The sequence below is a fragment of the Artemia franciscana genome, chromosome 14 (genome assembly GCF_032884065.1).
Source record: "Artemia franciscana chromosome 14, ASM3288406v1, whole genome shotgun sequence".
Lineage (NCBI taxonomy): Eukaryota > Metazoa > Arthropoda > Branchiopoda > Anostraca > Artemiidae > Artemia > Artemia franciscana.
The window spans coordinates 23,407,939-23,431,369 of NC_088876.1; the positions used below are offsets into that span (position 1 = coordinate 23,407,939).

A 23,431-nucleotide genomic window follows, 5' to 3' on the forward strand; every position below is an offset into this window, starting at 1 on the left:
CATGCTGTTGTACGACCTTGGCTAGGTACAATTACCTCTATGAAATAAGAAAAATAAGGAGATGTGTTCTCAATAATTGCGGTTTTTCTTGGTTTCCATGATGGATAGAGTTGTAAATCTCCAATTGGTGATAGAATAGACCCTGACAAAGTGATTGGCTATCTCATAATATACTCTCTTTGGCCTTTAAATTCCGGTTCAGCTAAAAGTGATATTTTGCTGCTGGAAATGGCTCTTATTGTGGCGCAATTTATTAATGCGAATTTACTTAAAGCGCTAACTAAAAAGGGTACATGATAACATAAGAAAAAAAATCGGTGTTAAAAGGTGGGGGGGGGTGGTTGCTAATCTCCTGATTAGGATTTTCAACGACAGTAATATTGATGTATTTTTATTTTGATTTAGTGTCATGGTTGAGGTGTTTCAGGCTCTTTATGAAATTTTGAACAACATGCTTTCATGATTACAAATTATAATTCTGTTAAATCATTTTTTTAACAAGTCTGAAGATATATGTTTCCTCACTAGATAAAAAGTAAGTGAAGTATGACGGCACTAGAACCTTAAGGTCCAAACGGGTGGTGCCGATCTCTGTTTTGTGACCCTTCAGCCAGGAGGTGTAATGTGGGGTGGGGGGCCAGCCATCCTGTGCTTTTGCACACCCTTCCTGCTTACCTTCCCCAGATTTTTCCAGGGTCCCATTTAGAGCTGGTTCGACTCTGGCTGAGCTTACAGAGTCAAGCCACTGTCCCCCGTCCAAATTTAAAATAACTGGCTGTGACAGGGATCGAACCCATGCCCCTTAAACAGAGAATTCTCAAACCAGCGCGCCAGCCCCTTAGCCAAGACGGCTTATTAACACCGCTCCGGCAGCAATTTCTAAATGGGGTGGTCTGTTTAAGTTAAGTAAAAAGTACCGCAGCTGAAGTACAAAAAAGTAGTATTACATATAATATATACACATATAGAGGATAGAGGAACCAAACTAATTTGATTATATGATAGTAGTTGCTAACTAATGGTGGAAAGTATCCATTTTTTATTTTTCAGAACAACCATATTAAAACTTCTAAGTATACTTTGTTGAAGTTTTTACCAATCAACTTGATCGAGCAGTTTCAGCGGTTGGCCAACTTTTACTTTCTATGTCTACTATTTCTACAAATGGTTCCTGTTATTTCGTCCCTGACCCCAGTAACTACTGCCATTCCACTTATAGGCGTACTTGCAATCACTGCCATTAAAGACGCTTATGACGATTTTGTAAGTATTCTTGTTTTGTAGTAAATGTTTTTCTGTTGTCTATATTGTATTGTGTAAAGTTTATAGTTCTGCTTCATAGTTTATTTGGTACTTATCGGTTATATAGTAGACACTCGGGAAGTGAAGTTCGATTAATGCTAATGAAATGAAACAAAATATGATGAATATATATTAGTTTAAAAACGAATTTGGGCTATATATTTGCACATTGGGGGGGGGAGGGTGGAGGTAAAGAATAGCATATATTGAATACGTAAACTAACCATTGCTCTATTTAATATATGCTATGCTTTACCCCCAGCCCCCCTAATACGCAAATATATAGCCCAAATTTGTTTGCATAAACCAAACCAAAATAGAAACTAAATACTTAAATAAAATATAGCTACAATTTATTTTGCAGTCAAATTAAAGCTAATTGTGTGGTGTAAATAAGTTGATTTACCAGTTTCTTTTGTCATGCTCGCATCATTTGCGATCGAAATTGTATAGTGTCTATTATATAACCGATAGGTACCGTTTATTTTCCCTTCATAGTTTCCCTTTACAGTTGATTTCCCTTATCTTTGATTTGTAAATTAATTTGTAAATTTTAGTGCTTGTCCCAACTTTCTGGGGATTGAACACAGAGCTGTTTAAGGCCGGGGGACGGGTCAGCTTTCTGGGGCTTTGCAGCTGAGGAGGACGCCGTGGCTGGGGGATTGGCCACTTTGGTCACGTTTTTCACTTTGATTTGGCCTTTTTGCTTATATTTGAGTGGAGAGGGAGGAGGGAGCTGTGATTAATTTTTCCCCGGGCACAACGAACCCTAGGTACAGTTTTGGCTCAGCGCCTGGATCAGAAGGTCAGAAGTAAAAGTATTTGTGTTCTGTACCTCCGTTATTTGAGACTGTTTATGAAAGTTGTATTAGTTTCTCTTGATATTTTCCTTTGGTATGAGTTTGCTATTGTAGGTCTTCATTTTTTTAAAATTAATAACAAATAGGATCAATATAAGAAATATAAGATAAGTGTATTTTAAAGCCAAATATACGGCCATGAACACAATACAATAACATAAACGAAAGGCACAAATAATATAAACTTAGATCAGCGATCCTCATAAAACACTTAAATGAAACGCTATATTAACCTAATAATAATAATAATATTAATAATAATAATAATAATAATAATAATAATAATAACCTAATAATTTTAAGTACTTAATACTTAAAAACACGGTCATTGAAAAGAACACTTAACACTTGGAAAAATACATAAATAAAATATTACATTACTTAAACTTTTTTTTTTCATGAAATTTCCAGATACCTTGCTATTATACTAATAAACTAATGTGACGTAATATTTAAGACACCTGGAAGTATCAACTCATTATTTCCAAACATCCCTTACCTTATCATAGGCTTAAGCAATGCACTAAATAATCCCCTTTAACTCTGCAAAGCGGACAAGTATATCTGTCTCCATTGGAACATCTTTCTTTAGAATATTTTATAAATCTTGCACTAATTGGCAGGCAGTTAGCCCTGAGCTACCTCCACAAAATCAAATATCCAGCTGGTAAATTCAGCTTAGAGTAGAACTCCTGCCCATAAACCACCTTAATATCCTATATGCTGTCAGATATCGAGAAGATTGGTGGAGAGGATAGCTTTATTTCAATAGTTCGTATTTTCAAGAACGATGATGGGTAGAATGAACAATGATTTTCCTAATTGAAGAAAGTATGGAAGAGTAGCAAGGTAGGTCTAGATAATGTACCGTAAGAAGACAATATTAGGATGGCAGGAGCTACGATAATGGGAATGGTCAACTAAGGCTCTATTTTGAAAGGTTGAGGAACTTGTGCTATGGGTTTTCCAGAAGAATTGTCTATGAATAGTTTTAGAGACTCCTTTGAATGACCGTATATCAAACGATGCTGGATGAAAAATGTGGTTCGATAAGCAAGACGTCGTCGAACGAGGTGGGAAACTGTTCATTAGAAATAAAGATAGTCCTTGTTTTAATTAATTTTATTAAAGGAATAATCTGTAAAACTTGACCTTTTTCTAAAGCCCTAGAAAGTGGGATTGAACGAAATTATTTCTATAACTTATTGTTTGATATTAATTATAAAAAAAACTCCGAAAAAGCAGTTTTCTAAAGAAAAGTAAAGGCCATATTAAACTTAAGATCAGAGGAAAAAGAAATCTACAATAGCTCAAACTGGAAATGACCAGAAATTACAATTAAAGAATAAATGAAACCCAAAACGAACAGAAATTAAATAAACAATCATTGCCAATAAATACAACAGGTAGCCTACTAATATAAATGAAATATTCCGTTGTTGTCTTAAAAACAACGATTCCTTTGGGGGAATGGCCCGTAATGCCTCCTTTTTGAATATGCCTAACTTTAGGTATCCCAGGATTTCATGTTTTTAATGGATCCTCTGGAAATGTAAATATGGTATTAAAACATGGCCTAAGTGTCCAATTACTGGGTAATACTTGGGATTATATTCTTGCTCCCATCCACACCCTCTTACCGTACTTTCTAAAAAGCTCAGTTTGAGAAATCATATAAACAAATCTTGTGTCGAAATTAATTCATGTTACTCTAACCTCAGAACAATTTTGTTCTGTTTGTTTTGTAGCTATGCAATAAAATCTCTATTTTCTTTCTCCGTAGCAAAGACATCGGAGTGACAGTCAAGTAAATAACAGATTAAGTCAAGTGCTACGAAAGAACCAGATTGTCAACGAAAAATGGCACAAGGTTGTTGTCGGTGATATTATACGAATGGAGGATGATCACTCAGTTGCAGCAGATATTTTGCTCCTCTCAACATCTGAACCGAATGGACTCTGTTATATTGAGACAGCTGAACTTGATGGGTAAGCATAATTCCATTCATGGTAAAGATCAAAAGCAGTTCAAGGGGATTTCATGCCCCTAGATAATTTCTATTTTCCGGCTTTTAAAAGAGAGAGAGAGAGAGAGTGCGAGATGGAGAGAGAGAGAGAGAGAGAGAGAGAGAGAGAGAGAGAGAGAGAGAGAGAGAGAGAGAGAGAGAGAGTGTGTGTGAGAGAGAGAGAGAGAGAGTGAGAGAGAGAGAGAGAGAGAGAGAGAGAAATACATCTCTAATATATATCTCTATATATATCTCTCTAAATATATATCTCTAAAATATTTATATCTAATATCTATATATTTCTCTAAAATATATCTACATTCCTTTTCGTATGGTTACGATTTACGTAACTTAAGATAAATTTTTACGCCTGAAATTTGGCGGGTTGCCAGACTTATTTTCGGGCATAATTAGAAGGATATTAAAACTCACGTGGAACTACGAATATTCAGGCATCAGATCTTCTTTTAAGCGATGTCTCAACTTGTTCTTTGTCGCGTCGTCATCAGGCTTTTTGTACTTAATGTTTTACTAAAAATTAAATAACCTGGTAATGTCAAGGTAAAAGGACGGCCAAAATATTTCTTAGAAGTACAAAGGACAGTGAAAATGAAGTTGGTTTTTTGAATTGGTTGAATTGAAACTTGCATATATATTATTAAAAAGTTAGGAAAGATCAGGAGTTCAAATTTTAGTTTAATTTTTTCAATTTCATTTTTTGATTTAATTTACTTTAGAAGATTAGTTTTAACATAGTATTAGGTTAATTTAGTAAAATTAGTGTTAAAATTAAATTAGTTTTAAGATTAACTTAGTTGTTAACCTTTCCTTTAGTTCTTCAATGTAATTTGTTTTGCTAATTTGTTTTCTCGGTTCACCGTGGCAACACTGATTAAAAGCGGCACTATCCAATAAAGTTCATAAGTACAAAACAACCAAAAGAAAATATGAAAAAATCATGGTTTTAGATATGAATAGATCTGTGTTAGGAATAGCGGCGGGCAAAAAAAGATTTGATTTTGATGCCGTTGGATCTTAAACAAACTGATGCCGGAATATTTGTAGCTGTAGGTGAGCTTAAACACCTGCAAATTTAAGTAGTTTTTGACAGTCTAGTAGATTGTCTATTCACAGCCCGTTCCATGGATATAAACTGTCAAGGACTTTACTGTTTCTTCGTTGTAATATAGACTTGGCGACCATGTTTTTTTTATTCCATTAGCCTGACTGGCGAAAATTATTAGTTTCATTCTTCCCAATGTGGCATATTTTTTTTTTTTTTACATAAATGTCCTGATAAAAAACGATAAATATCCTCCTGAGTCATTGCTGGCACATAAAATGTCGAGTCGACGTTTCAGTTGCTGAGTGTTTTTTACACGGACAAGCAGAAAGCTCGTCGCCCAACCTTGCTGCACCGGGGATCGAACCCGGGTGCTCCGTATTGCCAAGCAGAGTATCAATCCACTGTGCTACAACCGGTTAAATTTCCTAATACCAGATTTAATATTTTTACCTGCCTAATTTGTAGGAACTCGCTCGACCTGACAGCGCTGATATGATTCAGTAATAGAAATGTTGCGCGGGCAAGGAGCAATTTTAAATATTATTAAATAAACCCATAAACTGAATTTAAATGTAAACTACAAAATAAGTAAAATTTTTTCCGCAGAATAAAATATTCATATTTTTTGTTGCAGTTCTAAAGCGGCAAACACGCGGGAAACCTTACGGTCGGATTACCTACAAGAAGATACACCCAGCATTGATTAATTAAAGAGCAGGTTAATAAGACGCTCTATCTCCATTTGGGATGGCCTTCCGAGGTTTTAGGTCTGTTTTGCGATTCCTTTAAAAGGAAGTTCAATAGACACAATTCTAGGGAGAATACTTAGGTAAATGTTTGAAAATCAGGGCCTAAGTATTAGTGACCTGATGCCATAAATTTACTCATAAACGGAAAAAATAGAATTAGTCCTGCTTAATTGATAATGACACTAATTCCATCATATACTATTTTATGTTATAATAAATTATTACATTATATTTTATCTTATTATATGTTTTATCGTATCATTAATTTGCTTTTTGTCACAAATCAGATCCTTTTTTTATAACTTTGTCAATTTATTCATGCGGTCATAACTTTTTTTTGTGAAAGTGGAATTTTTTACGCGCAATTTTTCTTTCTTGTTAAAAATAGAACAGCTATCAAGAGATTTTGTACTGACGCCAAGTGAGAACTTTATCAAATAGAGTATTCGAATAATTTCATTCTTTTTATGGCTACCGGCGTTGAAACTGTTCCATTGTTGGTATTCTTCCAAAAAATCTTATTTTGGAACTTCTGAATTTGCAGATTATTATTACCGTTTTCGTTATGGGTATGCCTTACATCGGATTGAATGATTCATTTTTATAATGGTAACCTATATATCTTTGTATACTTTAAGAAGCTGGGAATAATTTTATTAATATATTTACTTTTTTCTTTTTTATATATTAAATGTTTGTAGTAGCTTTTCTTTTCATTTCGGAAGTATTTATTTATGAGGGCTTATTGCAGCTTAAACAATAAGGTTTTTGAACTACGAGTTCCTTTTGGTCCAGGTAAATACGCAGGGAATCTAGCTTAATTTAAGTTGGCATGGGGAAGGGGGGAATTCTGCGGGGATTCGAATATTTTTATTTAAAAGTAGAATAAAATGAAAATTATCGGTAATCATAGAGAAAATCATTCTACGACAGAAAAATCCTTCTCGGACCCGTTTGTAGTAAGATTAAATAGAAAAAACAAGTTTTTCAACTTAAAGTAAAGAGCAACACTAAACCTATAACGAAAAAAAATTATTGCGTTTATGAAGGGGCTGCCCCTTCCCCGACCTTCACTCTTTGCGCTAAAGTCTTAAAGTTCCTTAAAAGTGCTTTTCACTCAAATTCACCGGCCCTTGTGTTTGACCGGTTTTAGTAAAGAATTAGGACAGAGAGTCGAACTTTAGTGTCAAGAGGGAGGAACAAGAAAGGGGTTATCCGCCTCATATAGGGAATCATTTCCGTTCATTTTAAATTTTAAATGTTACTCCTCATTTTCAGTTGAAAAAACTTGTTTTTAAAATTTAATTTTTGGTCGTTTTTCAAAAAATATCGGGAAATCCACCTTCTCCTCCATTGAAAATTCCTAAATGAAAAGTTTTTTCTGCCTGGACTCCGCCACGTCTAAAATTGGGTCGCCAAAGAGAAAGAAAGACAAAAGAAAATAATTTCATTTAGGAATTCTGGCAAATTATCCCCATGTGAAGTCTACCCTGGAAAATTCATCCCTGGCAACTTACCCCCCTACGAAAATTTTCCTTGGGAATTTACCCCTCCCCACGGAAAATCCCTCCCCCCCGAAAAATGTTTATGTGTTTCCCAATGACAAATACTATGTATAAACAATGTTTAAATTTCAAAACTTACACCCTTTTCTCCGTGGACTGTGAGGGGTTATGTCATAAACAAAGGCATAGTTATTGGACCATTAAGCTGTGCTGAATAAGATGGCTAAAAAAATTTTGATCGGATGACTTTGGGGAAAAGGTGGCGCATTTTTGGGTCTAGTTACCCTCCAATCTTTTCGGGCACTTAATAAAGACACTAGAACTTTTTATTTCCGTTCGAATGAGCTCTCTGCCAATCTCCTGGGACAATTGGTTCGACATGATCACCCTTGGGAAAAAATAAAAACAAATAAACACGCATCCGTGACCTTTCTTATGGCAAAAAGAAAAAAAAACGCAGATGGGAGCTTGAAGCCTCTACACTAGTGTTGTCTCATATACTGAATTTTTTGGAGCAATTTTCATTGAAATTTCCTAACTTTTTCGTGGGGTGCTTCCCCCTTTTTTCGAAAATCAGGCACATTTTCCCAGTCTCGTAGCTTTCGATGGTTAACATCAAACTTAATGAATTTTACATATTTGGAATCAGCATAAAAAAGTGAATTCTTTTGATATAACTATTATTATCACAGTTCCGTTTTTTAGAGTTTATGTTATTATTAGGCGGAGTTGCACCTTACTGACAGTTCGTTACTACGAACTGTTCGATTTACCTGATTAGCAAGTTCAAGCCAATCAAAATTGAAAAAGTTCACCATATAATATTCTTGTCTGATTATGTAGAAATGCTAATGCATAATATCTATGCTACCCCAGGCCCTCTGGCAGCTGGGATTGAAGTATCGCCTTTGTATTGCGAAGCAGAGTGAACGCAAAGTTGTGTTCAATCGCAGGGTAGATTTTTTTTTTATACAGCTAATTTCTCTTAAGAGTTGAAATAAATTGAGTCTTATTTCTGGCTTTGGCTTGGTCCAATCAAACTGAGTCTTAATTGATAAATGTGATTGCTAAAGGGCATTAAATAGATGACTCTGAGGTTCTTTATGGAGTATAAGATTGTCAAACACTCGCAGGCTTGGATTACAGAATGAGATTACGGCAACGGTATAACTTCTTTAATATATAAGGGGCATTCACGTTAAGTGGTTCACATTAATTTAAGAGTACGGATCACTTATGCCCTCACACAACTGGGTCTCATAAAATTTTCTATAATATTTTTCGTAAGATTCTTGGATTTTAACTTGATTTTGTGAAGCAGTGGCTTTACACTACGAGAATAAATTCAAGGAATAAAATTTATCAAACAAAGTGTTTTGGAATCCCAATTGAATTTATGAAAAATTTTGGGCCTCTGACTTAATTTTGTGAAGCAATGGTTATTCACTTTTGGGTTTAGCGCATGGCTTTGGATTACCATTTAAATTTACGAGTTTTTTTCTAGACCTGAATTAAAATCGAATAGTTGTGGGCATTAAGCCATGGTTAATTGTAGAAAAAGCCAAGACAGATAGTTCGATTGAGTGAGAGGCAAATCTCGCATTAACCCCTTTATTAGGATTGTATAAAAATGATGTTTGTTGAACTAAAATTGAATAGTTGTGGGCATCAAGCCATGGCTAATTGTAGAAAAAGCCAAGACAGATAGTCCGATTGAGTGAGAGGCAAATCTGTCATTAACCCCTTATTAGAATTGTATAAAAATGATGTTTAGTTTATTTGTTAATAGATAGGTCTATCTATTATCCGTCCATGCGTCGTTCTTAGGGCAGAAGAACTAAGGTAGATAGTCATAAAACTAAGATAGTCATAGAACATATAGTTTTCCAAGTGTTTTGTTAAATGGCACGGGTAAACGGTTGATTTTATGAAGTCATGGCTATTCACTTTAGATTTTGTACATGATTTTAGAATCCAGTTTGAACATATGAAAAAATCTAGGCTTCTGAAAGAATTTTGTGAAGTAATGGCTTTTTCCTTTGAGGGAGCAGATTGAAAGGCTACAATTAGATATGAGATATACATTTATTAAAAAAGAAAACAAACACTATCCGCCATTCGCCTGCCAAGAATGGCAATAATCGGTCTAGCATTAGTACCATTTGTATTTATGAAAGAAAAAAGTGGCTTGGGCCAAAAATCTGACTAATTTTTCAAAATATTTTCGTCCTGGCAAAAGGTCTAATTCTTATTAGTCAGGGAAAATGCAAACGAATTGAAATGCTGTTTATGCTGGCTTATGAGAAGCCGAGTACAAACATATTAACTTATCCTTAATTTCTTGAATCATCTGAATCCATCAGAAATCCTCACACACTCACCTGCATCCGAATTCGTAGAATCAACAGCGTTTTTGGTAATATTTGCGAATTCATGCTTTTCCCCTGTTTATCTCCATTGAATTTTGTTTCCAGGGAGACCAACTTAAAATGCCGTCAATGTCTTCCCGAAACAGCTGCTTTGGGACAAGATCTTGAAAAAATTGGAAGATTCAATGGAGAAATCATATGTGAACTGCCGAACAACAACCTCAATCGATTTGAAGGAACCCTCAAGTGGAATAATAAGGAGTAAGTAAAAAACAAAATGTTAAAAAAGGTTGTTTATAATGAAACCTAAGAAATTTAATGTGAGCTTTTGCGAGGGCTCAGAGGTCCCGCACTCTTCCTGCGCACGCAATCACAGCAAAATTAAGCCTTCTACTTTTTTTCTTTAGAAAACTAATTTCAAGTAAAGTGACGCGTGTAGCAACCTCTTGACCCCCTTGCTCAAGTATATTTTCCGATTGCTTATTATAACGCAGGGACAAGATTTGGGAATAAATGTAAAATCTAAGGGGAAAGTTGTATGTCTACTACCCGACACCAAAATCGACCGATAGGAAGGGACTCTCAAATGGAATAATAAAGATTAAGTAAAAAATTAGGAAAATTTTAAGAAAGTAAAAATAAATTTTGGTGAGGGTCAAATGGTATCCTCTCCCCCTGTAGACACGATTGCTGTAAAATTAGACCCACTACTTTTTTATTCGTATTGTCTTATCATTAGTTTTAAAAAATGTAATACAAATTAGAACAATGCACTGCAGGTGTTTACACTAGTTTAAAGCAACGAACTGCATGTAGTAACCTCCTGATTCTTTCCTATATCTAGATCTTCAGGCTGTCAATTACAGCGCAGAGACAAGATCTTCAAAGAACTGGAAAACGTACTGAGGGATTCATATGTGAACTGTAGCACAACAACCTCGACCAGTTTGAAGAAGACCTCGAGTGGAATGACGAAGAGCAAGCAAAAAAATAAACAAAAAAGCTTGTTGCAGGGAAAAATATAAGAAAATAAAGATGAATTTTGACGAGGGCCTAAAGTCCCTCTAATCCGGATACGACTACTATTACAAGTAATTCTACTGCTCTTTTAGGGGAATACAGGTTGGAAGCAAAGAATTGCCTCCAGCACCCTCTTCACCTTCTCCTAAAATTATATTTGGTGGTTTTACATTGTAAGGCAGGAACACGATTTTGAAAGAACAAGAAATTTTCAGGGGAAAATTACGTTAACTACGGAACAAAAAGCCTCGATAGATTTGAAGGAACGCTCAACTGGAATAATAAAGAGCAAGTAAAAAACAATTAAATGGAAAAATGGCGCGTTATTGGGAAATTATTTTTTAGCGTAATTATAAATTATGGTTCTGTTGGATCTGAATGAAAACTACTATTGAAAAATAGCGTTTTAGCGGAATTTCGAGTCATTAATGTCTTAAAAAGTTGTGTTTTGTTTTAAATATCGGCCACGTGGGATCTTAGCTGCTACGGTGACAACCATGATCTAGATTGAATGACAAAAGGTAAAAGTTTTAGCTAAGATAGTAAATAAACTAAACTAGAAATGTCTCGATGATTTTGGCTTCCTACCCCCTAGGAAACTCTATCAACGAAATCTTAGAAAAAAGAAGAAAAAATCTGAACTAAATAGTTAGAACATACAAGTAGCATAAGCAAATCCTCATGTTGCGTTGATTTTCTTTATTATTTAGCTTTTCAGTCTAATAGTTCTTTTTTCGGTTCATAAAAATTTCTGGATTTGAGCTGAAATTTCGTCTATTTTTTATGGCACTTGGTATTAACCAAGTGACATATAGCAGTCGCCAATTCTGTCGGTCTGTCTGTCGGTCTGTCGGTCCCGGTTTTGCTACTTTAGGCACTTCCAGGTAAGCTAGGACGATGAAATTTGGCAAGCGTATCAGGGACCGGACCAAATTAAATTAGAAGTAGTCATTTTCCCGATTTGACCATCTGGGGGGGAGTGGGGGCCCGGTTAATTCGCAAAAAATAGGAAAAATGAAGTATTTTTAACTTATCAGCGGGTGATTGGATCTTAATGAAATTTGATGTTTGGAATGATATTGTGTTTCAGAGCTCTTATTTTAAATCCCGACCGGATCTGATGACATTGAGGGGAGTTGGAGGGGGAAAACCTAAAGTCCCGGTTTTGCTAATTTAGGCACTTCCAGGTAAGCTAGGGCGATGAAATTTGGCAAGCATATCAGGGACCGGACCAGATTAAATTAGAAATAGTCGTTTTCCCGATTTGACCATCTGGGGGGGGGGGAGTACGGGCCGGTTAATTCGGAAAAAATAGAAAAAATGAAGTATTTTTAACTTATGAGCGGGTGATTGGATCTTAATGAAATTTGATGTTTGGAATGATATTGTGTCTCAGAGCTCTTATTTTAAATCCCGACTGGGTCTGATGACATTGGGGGGAGTTGGAGGGGGGAAACCTAAAATCTTGGAAAACACTTACAGTAGAGGGATCGGGATGAAACTTGATGGGAAAAATAAGCGCAAGTCCCAGATACATGATTGACATAATCGAAACTGATTTGCTCTCTTTGGGGTAGTTGGTGGGGGGGGGGAGTAATTCTTAAAAATTAGAAAAATGAGGTATTTTCAACTTACGAACGGGTGATCGGATCTCAATGAAATTTGATGTTTAGAAGGATATCGTGTCTTAGAGCTCTTATTTTAAATCCCGACCGGATCTGGTGATGGGGGCGGGGAGTTAGGAGGGGGAAACCTAAAACTTGGAAAACACTTAGAGTGGAGGGATCGGGATGAAACATGGTGGGAAAAATAAACACAAGTCCCAGATAGATGATTGACATAAACGGAACGGATCCGCTCTCTTTTGGGTAGTTGGGGGGGGGGTATTTCTGAAAAAATAAAAAAATGAGGTATTTTTAATTTACGAACGGGTGATCGGATCTCAATGAAATTGGATATTTAGAAGGATATCGTGGCTCAGAACTCTTATTTTAAACCCGACAGGATCTGGTGACATTGGGGGGGGGGAGTTGGGAGGGGGAGACCTAAAAATTGGAAAACACTTAGAGTGGAGGGATCGGGATGAAACTTGGTGGAAAAAAAACACGAGTCCTAGATACATAATTGACATAACCAGAACGGATCCCCTCTCTTTGGGGTAGTTGGGGGGGGGGTGAATTCTGAAAAGTTAGAAAAAATGAGGTATTTTTAACTTACGAACGGGTGATTGGATCTCCATGAAATTTGTTTTTTAGAAGGATATCGTGTCTCAAAGCTCTTGTTTTAAATCCTGACCGGATCTGGTGACATTGGGGGAAGTTTGGGGTGGGGAGACCTAAAATGATGGGAAACGCTTAGATTGGAGGGATTGGGATGAAACTTGGTTGGAAAAATAAGCAGAAGTCTTGCATACGTGATTTACATAATTAGAACGGATCTGCTCAATTGCGGGGGGGGGGGGGGGTAATTCTGAAAAATAAGAAAAATGACGTATTTTTAACTTACGAAGGAGTGATCGGATCTTCATGAAACTTCATATTTAGAAGGACCTCGTAACTCCGATATCTTATTTTAAATCTCAACCGGATCAAGCGTAATTGGGGGGGGGGCAGTTGGGGGGATCGGAAATCTTAGAAAATACTTAAAGCGGTGAGATCAGGATGAAACTGGATGGGAAGAATAGAAACCTGTCTAAGATACGTGACTGACATAACTGGATCGGATCTGCTCTCTTTGGTGGAATTGGGGGGGGGGGGGGGTAATTTTGAAAATTGAGGTATTTGTAACTTACGAAAGGGTGACCAGATCTTAATGAAATTTGATATTTAGAAGGATCTTGTGCTTTAAAGTTCTAATTTCAAATTCCGACCAGATCCTGTGACATTCGGGGGAGTTGGAGGGGGGAACCGGAATTCTTGGAAAACATGAAAATTGGAGTATTTATATCTTACGAATAGATGATCGGATCGTAATGAAATTTGATTTTTAGAAGGAATTCATGTCTCAGAGCTCTTATTTCAAATCCCGACCAGATCTTTTGACATTGTGGAGATTTGGAGGGGGAAATCTTGGAAAAACACTTGGAGTGTAGGAATCGGGATGAAGCTTGGTGGATAGAATAAACAAATGTCCTTGATACATGATTGACAGAATCGTACTGGATTCGCTCTCTTTGGGGGAGTTGGGGGGAGGGGTTCAGTGATTTGGCGAGTTTGGTGCTTCTGGACGTGCTAGGGCGATGAAAATTGGTAGGTGTGTCAGGGAGCTGCACAATTTGACTTGATAAAGTCGTTTTCCCAGATTCGACCATCTGGGGGGCAAAAGGGAGAGGAAAAATTAGAACAAATTAGGTATTTATAACTTACGAGTGGGTGATCGGATCTTAATGAATTTTGATATTTAGAAGGACTTTGTGACTCAGAGCTCTTATTTTAAATCTTGACCGGCATTAAGCCTCTTATTTTCCTTTTTAAATCAATCTATTGATTCATAGAATTTTGTTAGAGCTCATACCATATGATCTCTTGGCTCTTAGCTCTTCTCGCCTCGTCACAAGTGCCATATGAGCTCTTAGCTCTTGTTATATTACTTTTTCCCCTTTTTTTACGTTTAGTTTTACCTATTATTTACACATTTCTGTTTTCTCTTTTTTTATAGCACTTGGTATTAACCAAGTGACATAAATTCTGTCGGTCGGTCGGTCCCGGTTTTGCTACTTTAGGCACTTCTAGATAAGTTAGGACGATGAAATTTGGCAGGCGTATCATGGACCGGACCAGATTAAATTAGAAATAGAAACCTAAAACTTGGAAAACACCTAGAGTGGAGGGATCGGGATGAAACTTGGTGGAAAAATAAGCACAAGTCCTAGATACATGATTGACATAACCGGAACGGATCCGCTCTCTTTGGGGTAGTTGGGGGGGGGGGGTTTAATTCTGAAAAATTAGAAAAAATGAAGTATTTTTAACTTACTGACGGTTCATCGGATCTCAGTGAAATTTGATATCTAGAAGGATATCGTGTCTCAAAGCTCTTATTTTAAGTCCCGACCGGATCTGGTGACATTGGGGGGAGTTTGGGGTGGGGGAATCTAAAATCATGGAAAACGCTTAGATTGGATGTATCGGGATGAAACTTGGTGGGAAAAATAAGCAGAAGTCTTAGATACGTGATTTACATAATTGGAACGGATTCGCTCTATTGGGGGGGGGGTTAATTCTGAAAAATTAGAAAAAATGATGTATTTTTAACTTACGAAGGATTGATCGGATCTTCATGAAACTTTATATTTAGAAGGACCTCGTGACTCAGATCTCTTATTTTAAATCTCAACCGGATCCAGCATAATTGGGGGAGGGAAGTTGGGGGGAACCGGAAATCTTAGAAAATACTTAAAGCAGTGAGATCAGGATGAAACTGGATGGGAAGAATAAAAACTGGTCTACAACACGTGAATGACATAACCAAACCGATTCTGCTCTCTTTGGTGGAGTTGGGGGGGGGGGGTAATTTTGAAAATTGAGGTATTTGTAACTTACGAAAGGGCGACCAGATCTTAATGAAATTTGATATTTAGAAGGATCTTCCGCTTTAAAGCTCTAATTTTAAATTCCGACCAGATCCTGTGACATTGGGGGGAGTTGGAGGGGGAAACTGGAATTCTTGGAAAACGTGAAAATTGGGGTATTTGTATCTTACGAATAGGTGATCGGATCTTAATGAAATTTGATATTTACAAGGAATTCATGTCTCAGAGCTCTTATTTCAAATCCCGACCTGATCTTTTGACATTGGAGGGAGTTGGAAGGGGGAATCTTGGAAAACACTTGGAGTGGAGGAATTGGGATGAAGCTTGGTGGATAGAATAAGTAAATGTCCTTGATACATGATTGACGGAACCGTACTGGATTCGCTCTCTTTGGTGGAGTTGGGGGGAGGGGTTCAGTGATTCGGCGAATTAGGTGCTTCTAGACGTGCTAGGACGATAAAAATTGGTAGGCGTGTCAGGGAGCTGCACAAATTGACTTAGCTCTTGTTTATAAATGGAAAGGTGATATTCTCTTCGTGTATAAAGTTCTAAGTTATTTTCTTTTTTGGTTTAGCTGTTCAATTTTTTTTTTCGTTCATAAAGATTCCCGGATTTGAACTGAAATGTCCAGGTTTTGGAGTGTTTTTCCCCCTGTTTTGATTTTAGTTTATTTTTTTCCTTTTTTGATGTTTGGTTTGAGCATTATTTGTACATTTCTATGCTTTTCTTGTCTTTGTAAAAGGAACGGGACTGGGACGGGGTCAAAGCAACTATTAGATCAGAGCGAACGCACAAGCGTAGCCTATAGTATAGGGTCATAATAGCTAAAAGATAAACATACCACTCAAAACACTTTTCAGTATTCTTTCCATTTCTACTACTTAACATCCTTAATAACTTAATACTCCTTAATATCCTTATACTACTTAATATCATACTTAACAACGTATGCTAAACAGTTACATTGTTAGCTAAAAGATAAAATACCACTCACAATTCTTTTCAGTACTCTTTTCATTTATACTCATTTTGATTGCAAAACTCAAACACAAGAGAAATTCCTATTAAGTGTCAATCCAAAAACTCGGTCGACTGCCCGAGACTCTAGGTAGGCGGGCCTATCAGACTTAGTTCTCATGTTCTACTCCGAGAACCAGGTGACTTGACGGTCATGAGTCAATCCTAAAGCTACTATGGCCATAATGATTGAATGTATTATTTTTGTTTCCCCAAATCCTCTCTGTATGGAAGGGGGGGGGTCATAGAAAATTTAAAGAGGGCTTGTTAGATTGGAAATGGAAAGTTCTAGTGCCCTTTGGAGTCCAAAGTGATCGAAGGACAACTAGCCCTCCTTCCATGTCCTTTTTAGCTGCCCTCCCCCAAATCACATCCGATCAAAATTTTTAGATATCCATTTTGCTCAAAATAGTCTAACGATAAAATAAATTCCCCGCGCAAGGGCGTATCCAGTATTTTTTTCGAAGGGGGGGGGGGCTTACAAAAAGAACCTGAAAGAAGTTGTAAAAAATTTGTTTATATACATTTTGTTCCGTTTTTACGATTGAAGCAATAGTTTAGGGGGGAGGCAAAAACCATACCCTACTGGATACGGCCTTACCTTCAGGGGCAACATGATCCCTCACAGCCCCTGGGATAAAGACTGTAAATTGTACAATTTGTTTATTGTTTGAATATAGGTTCTTTTTAAGAGAAGTGGCATGATTTATCCAGGGTCTCCAAAACGACAAGGGTAATAAGGTGAAACTTTCATGGAATGTTTTTGGGGATACTGAAGAAAACCAAAACACCCCAAGTGCGGACTGGTTGTCAAAAGGGCGTATCAGCAATATCTTAGAAACGGCTTAGTATATTAAGTTGAAACTTAGGAATATGCTGAAAAATAATCAAACGGCAACCAGCCCCCCAGTCCTTCTTAGATCCCTCCCGCCCCCTCAACACTGATCAAAATTTTGAGGCAACATTTTTTCAGAATAGTCCAAAGGCCCAATAATTATGCTTTCGGGGATGACATACCCCCACCCGCAACTGTCGGGATTAATGGTTGTAAATTATCCAATTCGTCTATTGTTTATATATAGGGTTTATGATTGGGAAAGAGAGGAATGTTTGATGCCGAATTGGTCTGAAAAGGCTAAGAGTATTAAGGTGACATTTCAGGGAATGTTGAATTGAGCATGTGACCTCAGGAATAGCTGAGGGTATTGTTTTAAAAACGGTTAGCATGTTCAGGGAGATGTTAAAAATGGTTGGAGAGCAATCAGCCCCCATCCCCTCGCCTTTTTAAAATATCCCATCTCAAAATTGATTAAAATTTTGAGATAATTATTTTGTTTAGACTATTAAAAAGGTCCAATAACTATGCCTCATGGGATTACATGATCCTCCATAGTACCAGGGGGAAGGGTTGTAATATATGCAGTTTACCGATTGTTATATAGAATTTATTACTGGGGAATCGGAGAATTTTTTATCTTGGTTGGGCCAGAAAAGACAAGGGGTATTTTGATGAAACTTCAGGAAATGTCCAATTAAATCAATAGACAATGTCCAGTCAAATCAAAAGACACTCTGTGCATCCGTGTTATCAAAAAGGCGTATCTGCAACATCTTAGGAACGACTAAGGGTATTAACTTGAAAATTTTAGGGTTATTAAAAACTACTACTATTACTAAAACCTACTAAAACTACTATTACTAAAATTACTAAAACTTCTGCTACTGTAATTGTAACTGTGACTACTTGTGACTGCGAGTACAATTGTAACAATTTGTGATTGCGACTGCTTCTGTGACTACCTGCGAGAGCGACTACTTGTGACTGCGAATATTTGCGACTACGACTGTTACTACTTGCAACCATATATACATACTATTTCTATATATACATACTATTTGCGAATGCTACTGCAACTACTAGCGACTGTGGCTACTACTACTACATCTCCAATTCTGACTGTTGCCACTACTGCTACTACTACTACAACTGCTGCTACAACTGCTGCTGAACTAAATCAAAAGAGCTTAAGTGCATCCATGTTGTCAGAAGGGCTTATTATATCTCAGGAGTCGCTAAGGTTATCGAGTGGAAATTTATTTTCAGAGGATATTAAAGGGGATGTTGAACTAAAGACTTTATGAACTATAGACTTTATTATAGTCAAAAGACTTTAACTGCATGCAGGTGCTCATAAGCGCGTATCTGTAATGTCTCAGGAACTACCCAAGATACTAAGTTGATTCTTTCAGAGACTATTGAGGGTTGTTACATTAAGCCAAAAGAAAATAACTGCTTCCAGGCTGTCAAAAGGGCATATTTACATTGATTCCAGGAACGGCGAGGGGCATTAAGTTGTAACATTCATAGAAGAGATATTAAACTAACTTAAAAGACGCTATGTACATCCAGGTTGTCAAAACGGCATTTCTTCTCTCAAGAATATTTAAGGTCTTATTAAGTTGAAAGTTTCAGAGAATGTCAAGGGTAATTTTGAACTCAAAGACACTGTGGACATCGTGATTTTTAAAAGGGCATATTTATTTTGGTTACATCCTCAATTGAATAAGAGGAGACCTATCTCTGATTTACATTTGCTTTTTAAGAAAAATAAATAAATAACCAAACCAAAATTCAAGTAACAAGTGCTACTTCTTAGTTAACAGCTTTAGATAACAACTAGGAATTTTAAGCAAAAAAAAAACATAGTTTAAATGGCGAATAAAATGATGAAATATTCGTGTCGTATTTTTTTCCGTGGATTTTACTGGCCTTAAACCCTGTTTTCTCGGTTTGTATTATTAATTTTGTTTGGAATTTAGTCTGTTAGAATATTTACTAGAAATGTATCTCTTTTTTAAGATATTATTCTAGCAAAGTTTCCTTCTGTAGGTATTCATTAGACAACAATAAAGTATTATTGAGAGGTTGTAAACTCCGAAACACTGCCTGGTGCTATGGAATGGTGATATTTGCTGGAAAAGATACCAAACTTATGCAGAATAGTGGAAAAACGACATTTAAGAGAACAACCATTGATCGACTGCTAAATTTTATTATTTTAGGGGTAAGTTGTATTTATTTGTTTTTATTAGCAAGTTGCCTAGTTTCATACAGTTGAATCCGTTGGAGGAGGAAAATTGTTTGGTTGATAGGCGGAGTTAACATTATGAAAAGCGTATTTTTGGGCAGACTTCCAACTTTTATTTGGCCCAATTCTAGCGGATTACCACTGTTCCCCCTCTATTTAACGTAGGTAATTATCTTTTCTTGGTTTGAAATGGTTAAAGTTCTTGTTTAAATTGTATGGCCTGCTGAACGTGTTTTTAGTATGAGAGTGATACATGAAAACTCGGTACTCAACAGGGGTTCAGCTTCGAAATATGTTTCCGTCAATAGAGGTATAAGCCATCAGACTGGCCCTTGGAGTCTTTTGGTGCTCTATTATTGTGTTGTATGGCCCATAACAAGCAAAGCTTTTTGGCCGAATAACTTTTTTACGTTTGTAATAGTGTTTTAGTATTAATAAAATGATAGGTTGATTGAGTCTGACTACGTAATATACTGGTACCAATCAGCAGATTCCAGGCTATCACTCCTGCACTACTTCTGCTGAAACTAACACAGGGGTTTTGTAAAAAAAATGCTTTCTGAATGGTCTCTTCTAAAGAGACCGTTTTCCTACTCTCCCAGTTTGTCCATAATTTTCCACTGCTTGACTTTTAAAGGGAAAATCTTTGATTTTTTATTATTAAACATAAAGTGTTTTAAGTAGTAAATTTTTTTGCAACAACGCTATTGGATAGATTTTATTATTATCATTTTTTTCACCATTTTTTTTTTATAAAGAGTAACATTTTAAGTTTTAACTTTGTGCAATCTGCTATTGACAATATTGGTTTTATATTTTTTAAACATTGCTTCCTCTTCTTTTTAAAATAGATTAATTTTTAGCTAATGCTCTTTTGTGTTAGAAAGCTATCAGACAAATTTGTTATAGGATACTTGGACAGATTTTTGTATTAGTTGAAAGAATCTTGTTTAAAACTTTCCGTTGAATAGGCACTGTTGTTGCGCTTGCAATTAAAAGACAAGATTTTTCTGTAATTTAATGACTGCATGCTTCTAACCGATAAAAATGTACCTGTCCTGTTAGAATTTTAAACAAACGAGCTAATTGTTTATTCAGTTCTAACTAATCGGTTCTGTGTCTATTCTATGTATCTGAATAGATACTCAGAAATGTGTCTATTCAGATACACGGAACTGGTCTATAAACGGTGCATTTACATTTACACAGAACTGTGTAATCAGTTCTTACCCGGAGACATTGAGGAATAAATTGCTTTTGGAACCGGAAAAAAACAGTTTCCCCCTTCTCCCAAAATAAAATTCAAAGTCCCCTTAACCCCTCCCGACCTAAAAAAAGACTTCTCAAGAGTTTCAGGTCGATCCCCTAGCGACAGAACAGAATAGACTTGTGAAAACATAAGTTGGTCACGTTTTGAATAAAACCTACTGACTTTATAATGAGAAATATTCGCTTCGTAGAATGTCTTTTGCGTTGTATAACGTAGCATGACTGGTCAATGAATTTCTCTCCATAGTGAATATTCATCTCAGTATGCTTTTCTGTATGTTTCGAAAGAGTGTATCCGGTACTTTTTATGTCCCGGCGCCATTATATCCTGGCAAACGATTATTATTATTACGATTGGACGGAAACAGCGGTTAAACTGTACGATATGACGATGATGTTTCGTCGCAACTCGCGCGTCGCATATTATTTTTCGAGTGACAGCATGAATGTTTTTTTTTTTAATTTATTTCACATGTGGACTCACGACAAAAGTTTGTGACAATTACAGCTTGCCGAAAGTCATTCTTTTATGAGTAAGATTAACATAGTTCATTGCTAATCCCTCTTTTGCGCTCTGAGCATGAAAAAGGAATAACCTCTTAAAACTCCAAATTGCTTGCTTCAAAGTTTTGTTTTCCAGATGAAGTTGAATGGCCGCTCTTCTCTATTATTTGAAAAGAGCTTTGATGAAATGGAAGACAAAATTGGGAAATAGTGAAACATTATGGGATTGCATCATATAAGGAGATATATCCTCCTTCCTAGGTCTGGTATTCGGTATATTTAAACTGATATACCTTATTTCTACAATATTTCAAAGCTCATTCTACTTAAGTGTAATGGAGTATTGAGTGTTCAGTGCTAAAATAGGCTAATTGATTACTCAACAAAGTTATAGCCGAAGATCCCTCTCCTAATTTTTGGAGTATTTCAAACATAAATGTTGATTAACTTAATGTCAGGTTAAGTTTAGGGCCACGTTTTCTTTTAAAATTTATTTGAAAGAATCTTGATGAAGGGGATGAAAAAATTGTGGAAATAACGCAGCTTTCTGGGTTGGTACTGGAAGTGCACCAAATTAGGAGATACCGATATGTCGACATTGCTTGGTCTAGCATTAGATATATTAGATATGCTTTATTTTTGAAATATTTAAAAGTATAAAGGTTTTAGGACAGTATGGCATTTTCATCAGCGATGATACGTTAGTAGTATCCCCCCTGCGAGTTTAAGCGACCTGTACCCCCATTACTTAAAGTGGCCATTACTCCTACCATTCTTACGACAAAACAAGAGCCTCATACATACGGCGTTATCGCAGCTTCCGGTTGATAAGGAAAATTCTTAGAAATGCTTGCCAGCTGTTTTTTCTTAGTGAAATGGGTCATTAGATAAAACGGCCAGGCACACGATACCCATCACGTGATCGTTGCTGAAAAATTTGACGGTGAGTTACTTAGTATCACAGTTCCACATAGACGCTTGATTAGTTTACATTGTTTCAAGTTGGAAAAAAGGACGTTCTAATATTTAAAAAAAATGAGTGGTGTTACACTATTGCAACTTGAGGGAGTTGACGTTGACGATAAGAAGTCAAGAGTTCCAAGTGTAGCAATTGAAATTGGAAAGGATTGTCGACTAACATTTGAGTGGGATTAGATGTTTGTTAGATATGTTATATCATTGAGTAAATTTAAGTCGAAAGAACAATTATGTTTCGCAGCATAAGTGAATATAATGCATATGTCCAGACTACAACATTGATTGAATGCAATCACAAAGCATATTGAGGACAATGGATTGACTGATTGTCTTGACGGGTTGTCTTATGAAAAAAAGTGGAAATGTTTTCTTTTATTACATTTCCGACAATAAAAAGTGTTTTGTAATGATTTTGTTTGTTTTTGGTTAGATATTTTACTTGACCGTTTATTCCCCTCTCTCTCTAGGGAGTCCATAGGTGTTGGGAGTGTGCACAAAGTAGAAACTTGTAATTGTTAGTTTTGTCTATAATCGGCAGTGGGAGTGTCAAGAAAGAAAAATGGATGGACTTGAAAAACAGATAATCCTAAGGAATCTTGTAACATTGGAAAAGTGTTTGTATCTAAATGATTCATTTCAGGTGTTAACCGTACAAAAGAAAATATTCTCCTGAAAAAAATGCTTAACATTATCATGGAAAATGATTTTCCAACTTTATGAGGCTTTTAAGTTGTGGACCAAATGCACTTACTCAATTCATTGACGTACTAATTTAAACAAGCCAAAGGATAATGTGGATTTGGTTTTTAACACTACCTAAAAACAATGAACTTTCCCATGATGATCTTTCTGTCTTCTTTTTTTTTCGTTAAAAAAGACGACAATTTATAAAAAATCCTGTCCAAAACAGATATAATTGATTTTAACGTCACTTGATTGCTCCTCTCTCTCTCTAGAAGTAAAAAGAGTATTCCTATTGTTTGTAACTCAGTGTCTCTTTGGTGGTGTGAGAGTAAATTGCATGTAAATTGCAAAGAGGATATGTTTTATAAATTAAGGATTGTAATTCCTGCCTTGAAGAGGCTTGTGACTCTCATCCTAAAGGACACATATGCTCCCATTGTCACTATGATAAGTGCAATCAATGAGAAAATGCTTACTCTGGA

General features: G+C 36.2%; 1 protein-coding gene across 1 annotated transcript in view; it reads left to right on the forward strand.

Annotated features, from left to right (window-relative positions):
- The window catches only part of LOC136035471 (phospholipid-transporting ATPase ID-like), a gene marked incomplete in the record, with an annotated part of 145,321 nt that overhangs the window by 20,494 nt on the left and 101,396 nt on the right, over positions 1-23,431 (forward strand). Inside the window, 4 exon segments of the mRNA XM_065717286.1 lie at positions 1,051-1,263; positions 3,946-4,151; positions 9,963-10,118; positions 19,316-19,490. Coding sequence (XP_065573358.1) covers positions 1,051-1,263; positions 3,946-4,151; positions 9,963-10,118; positions 19,316-19,490 — 750 coding nt within the window.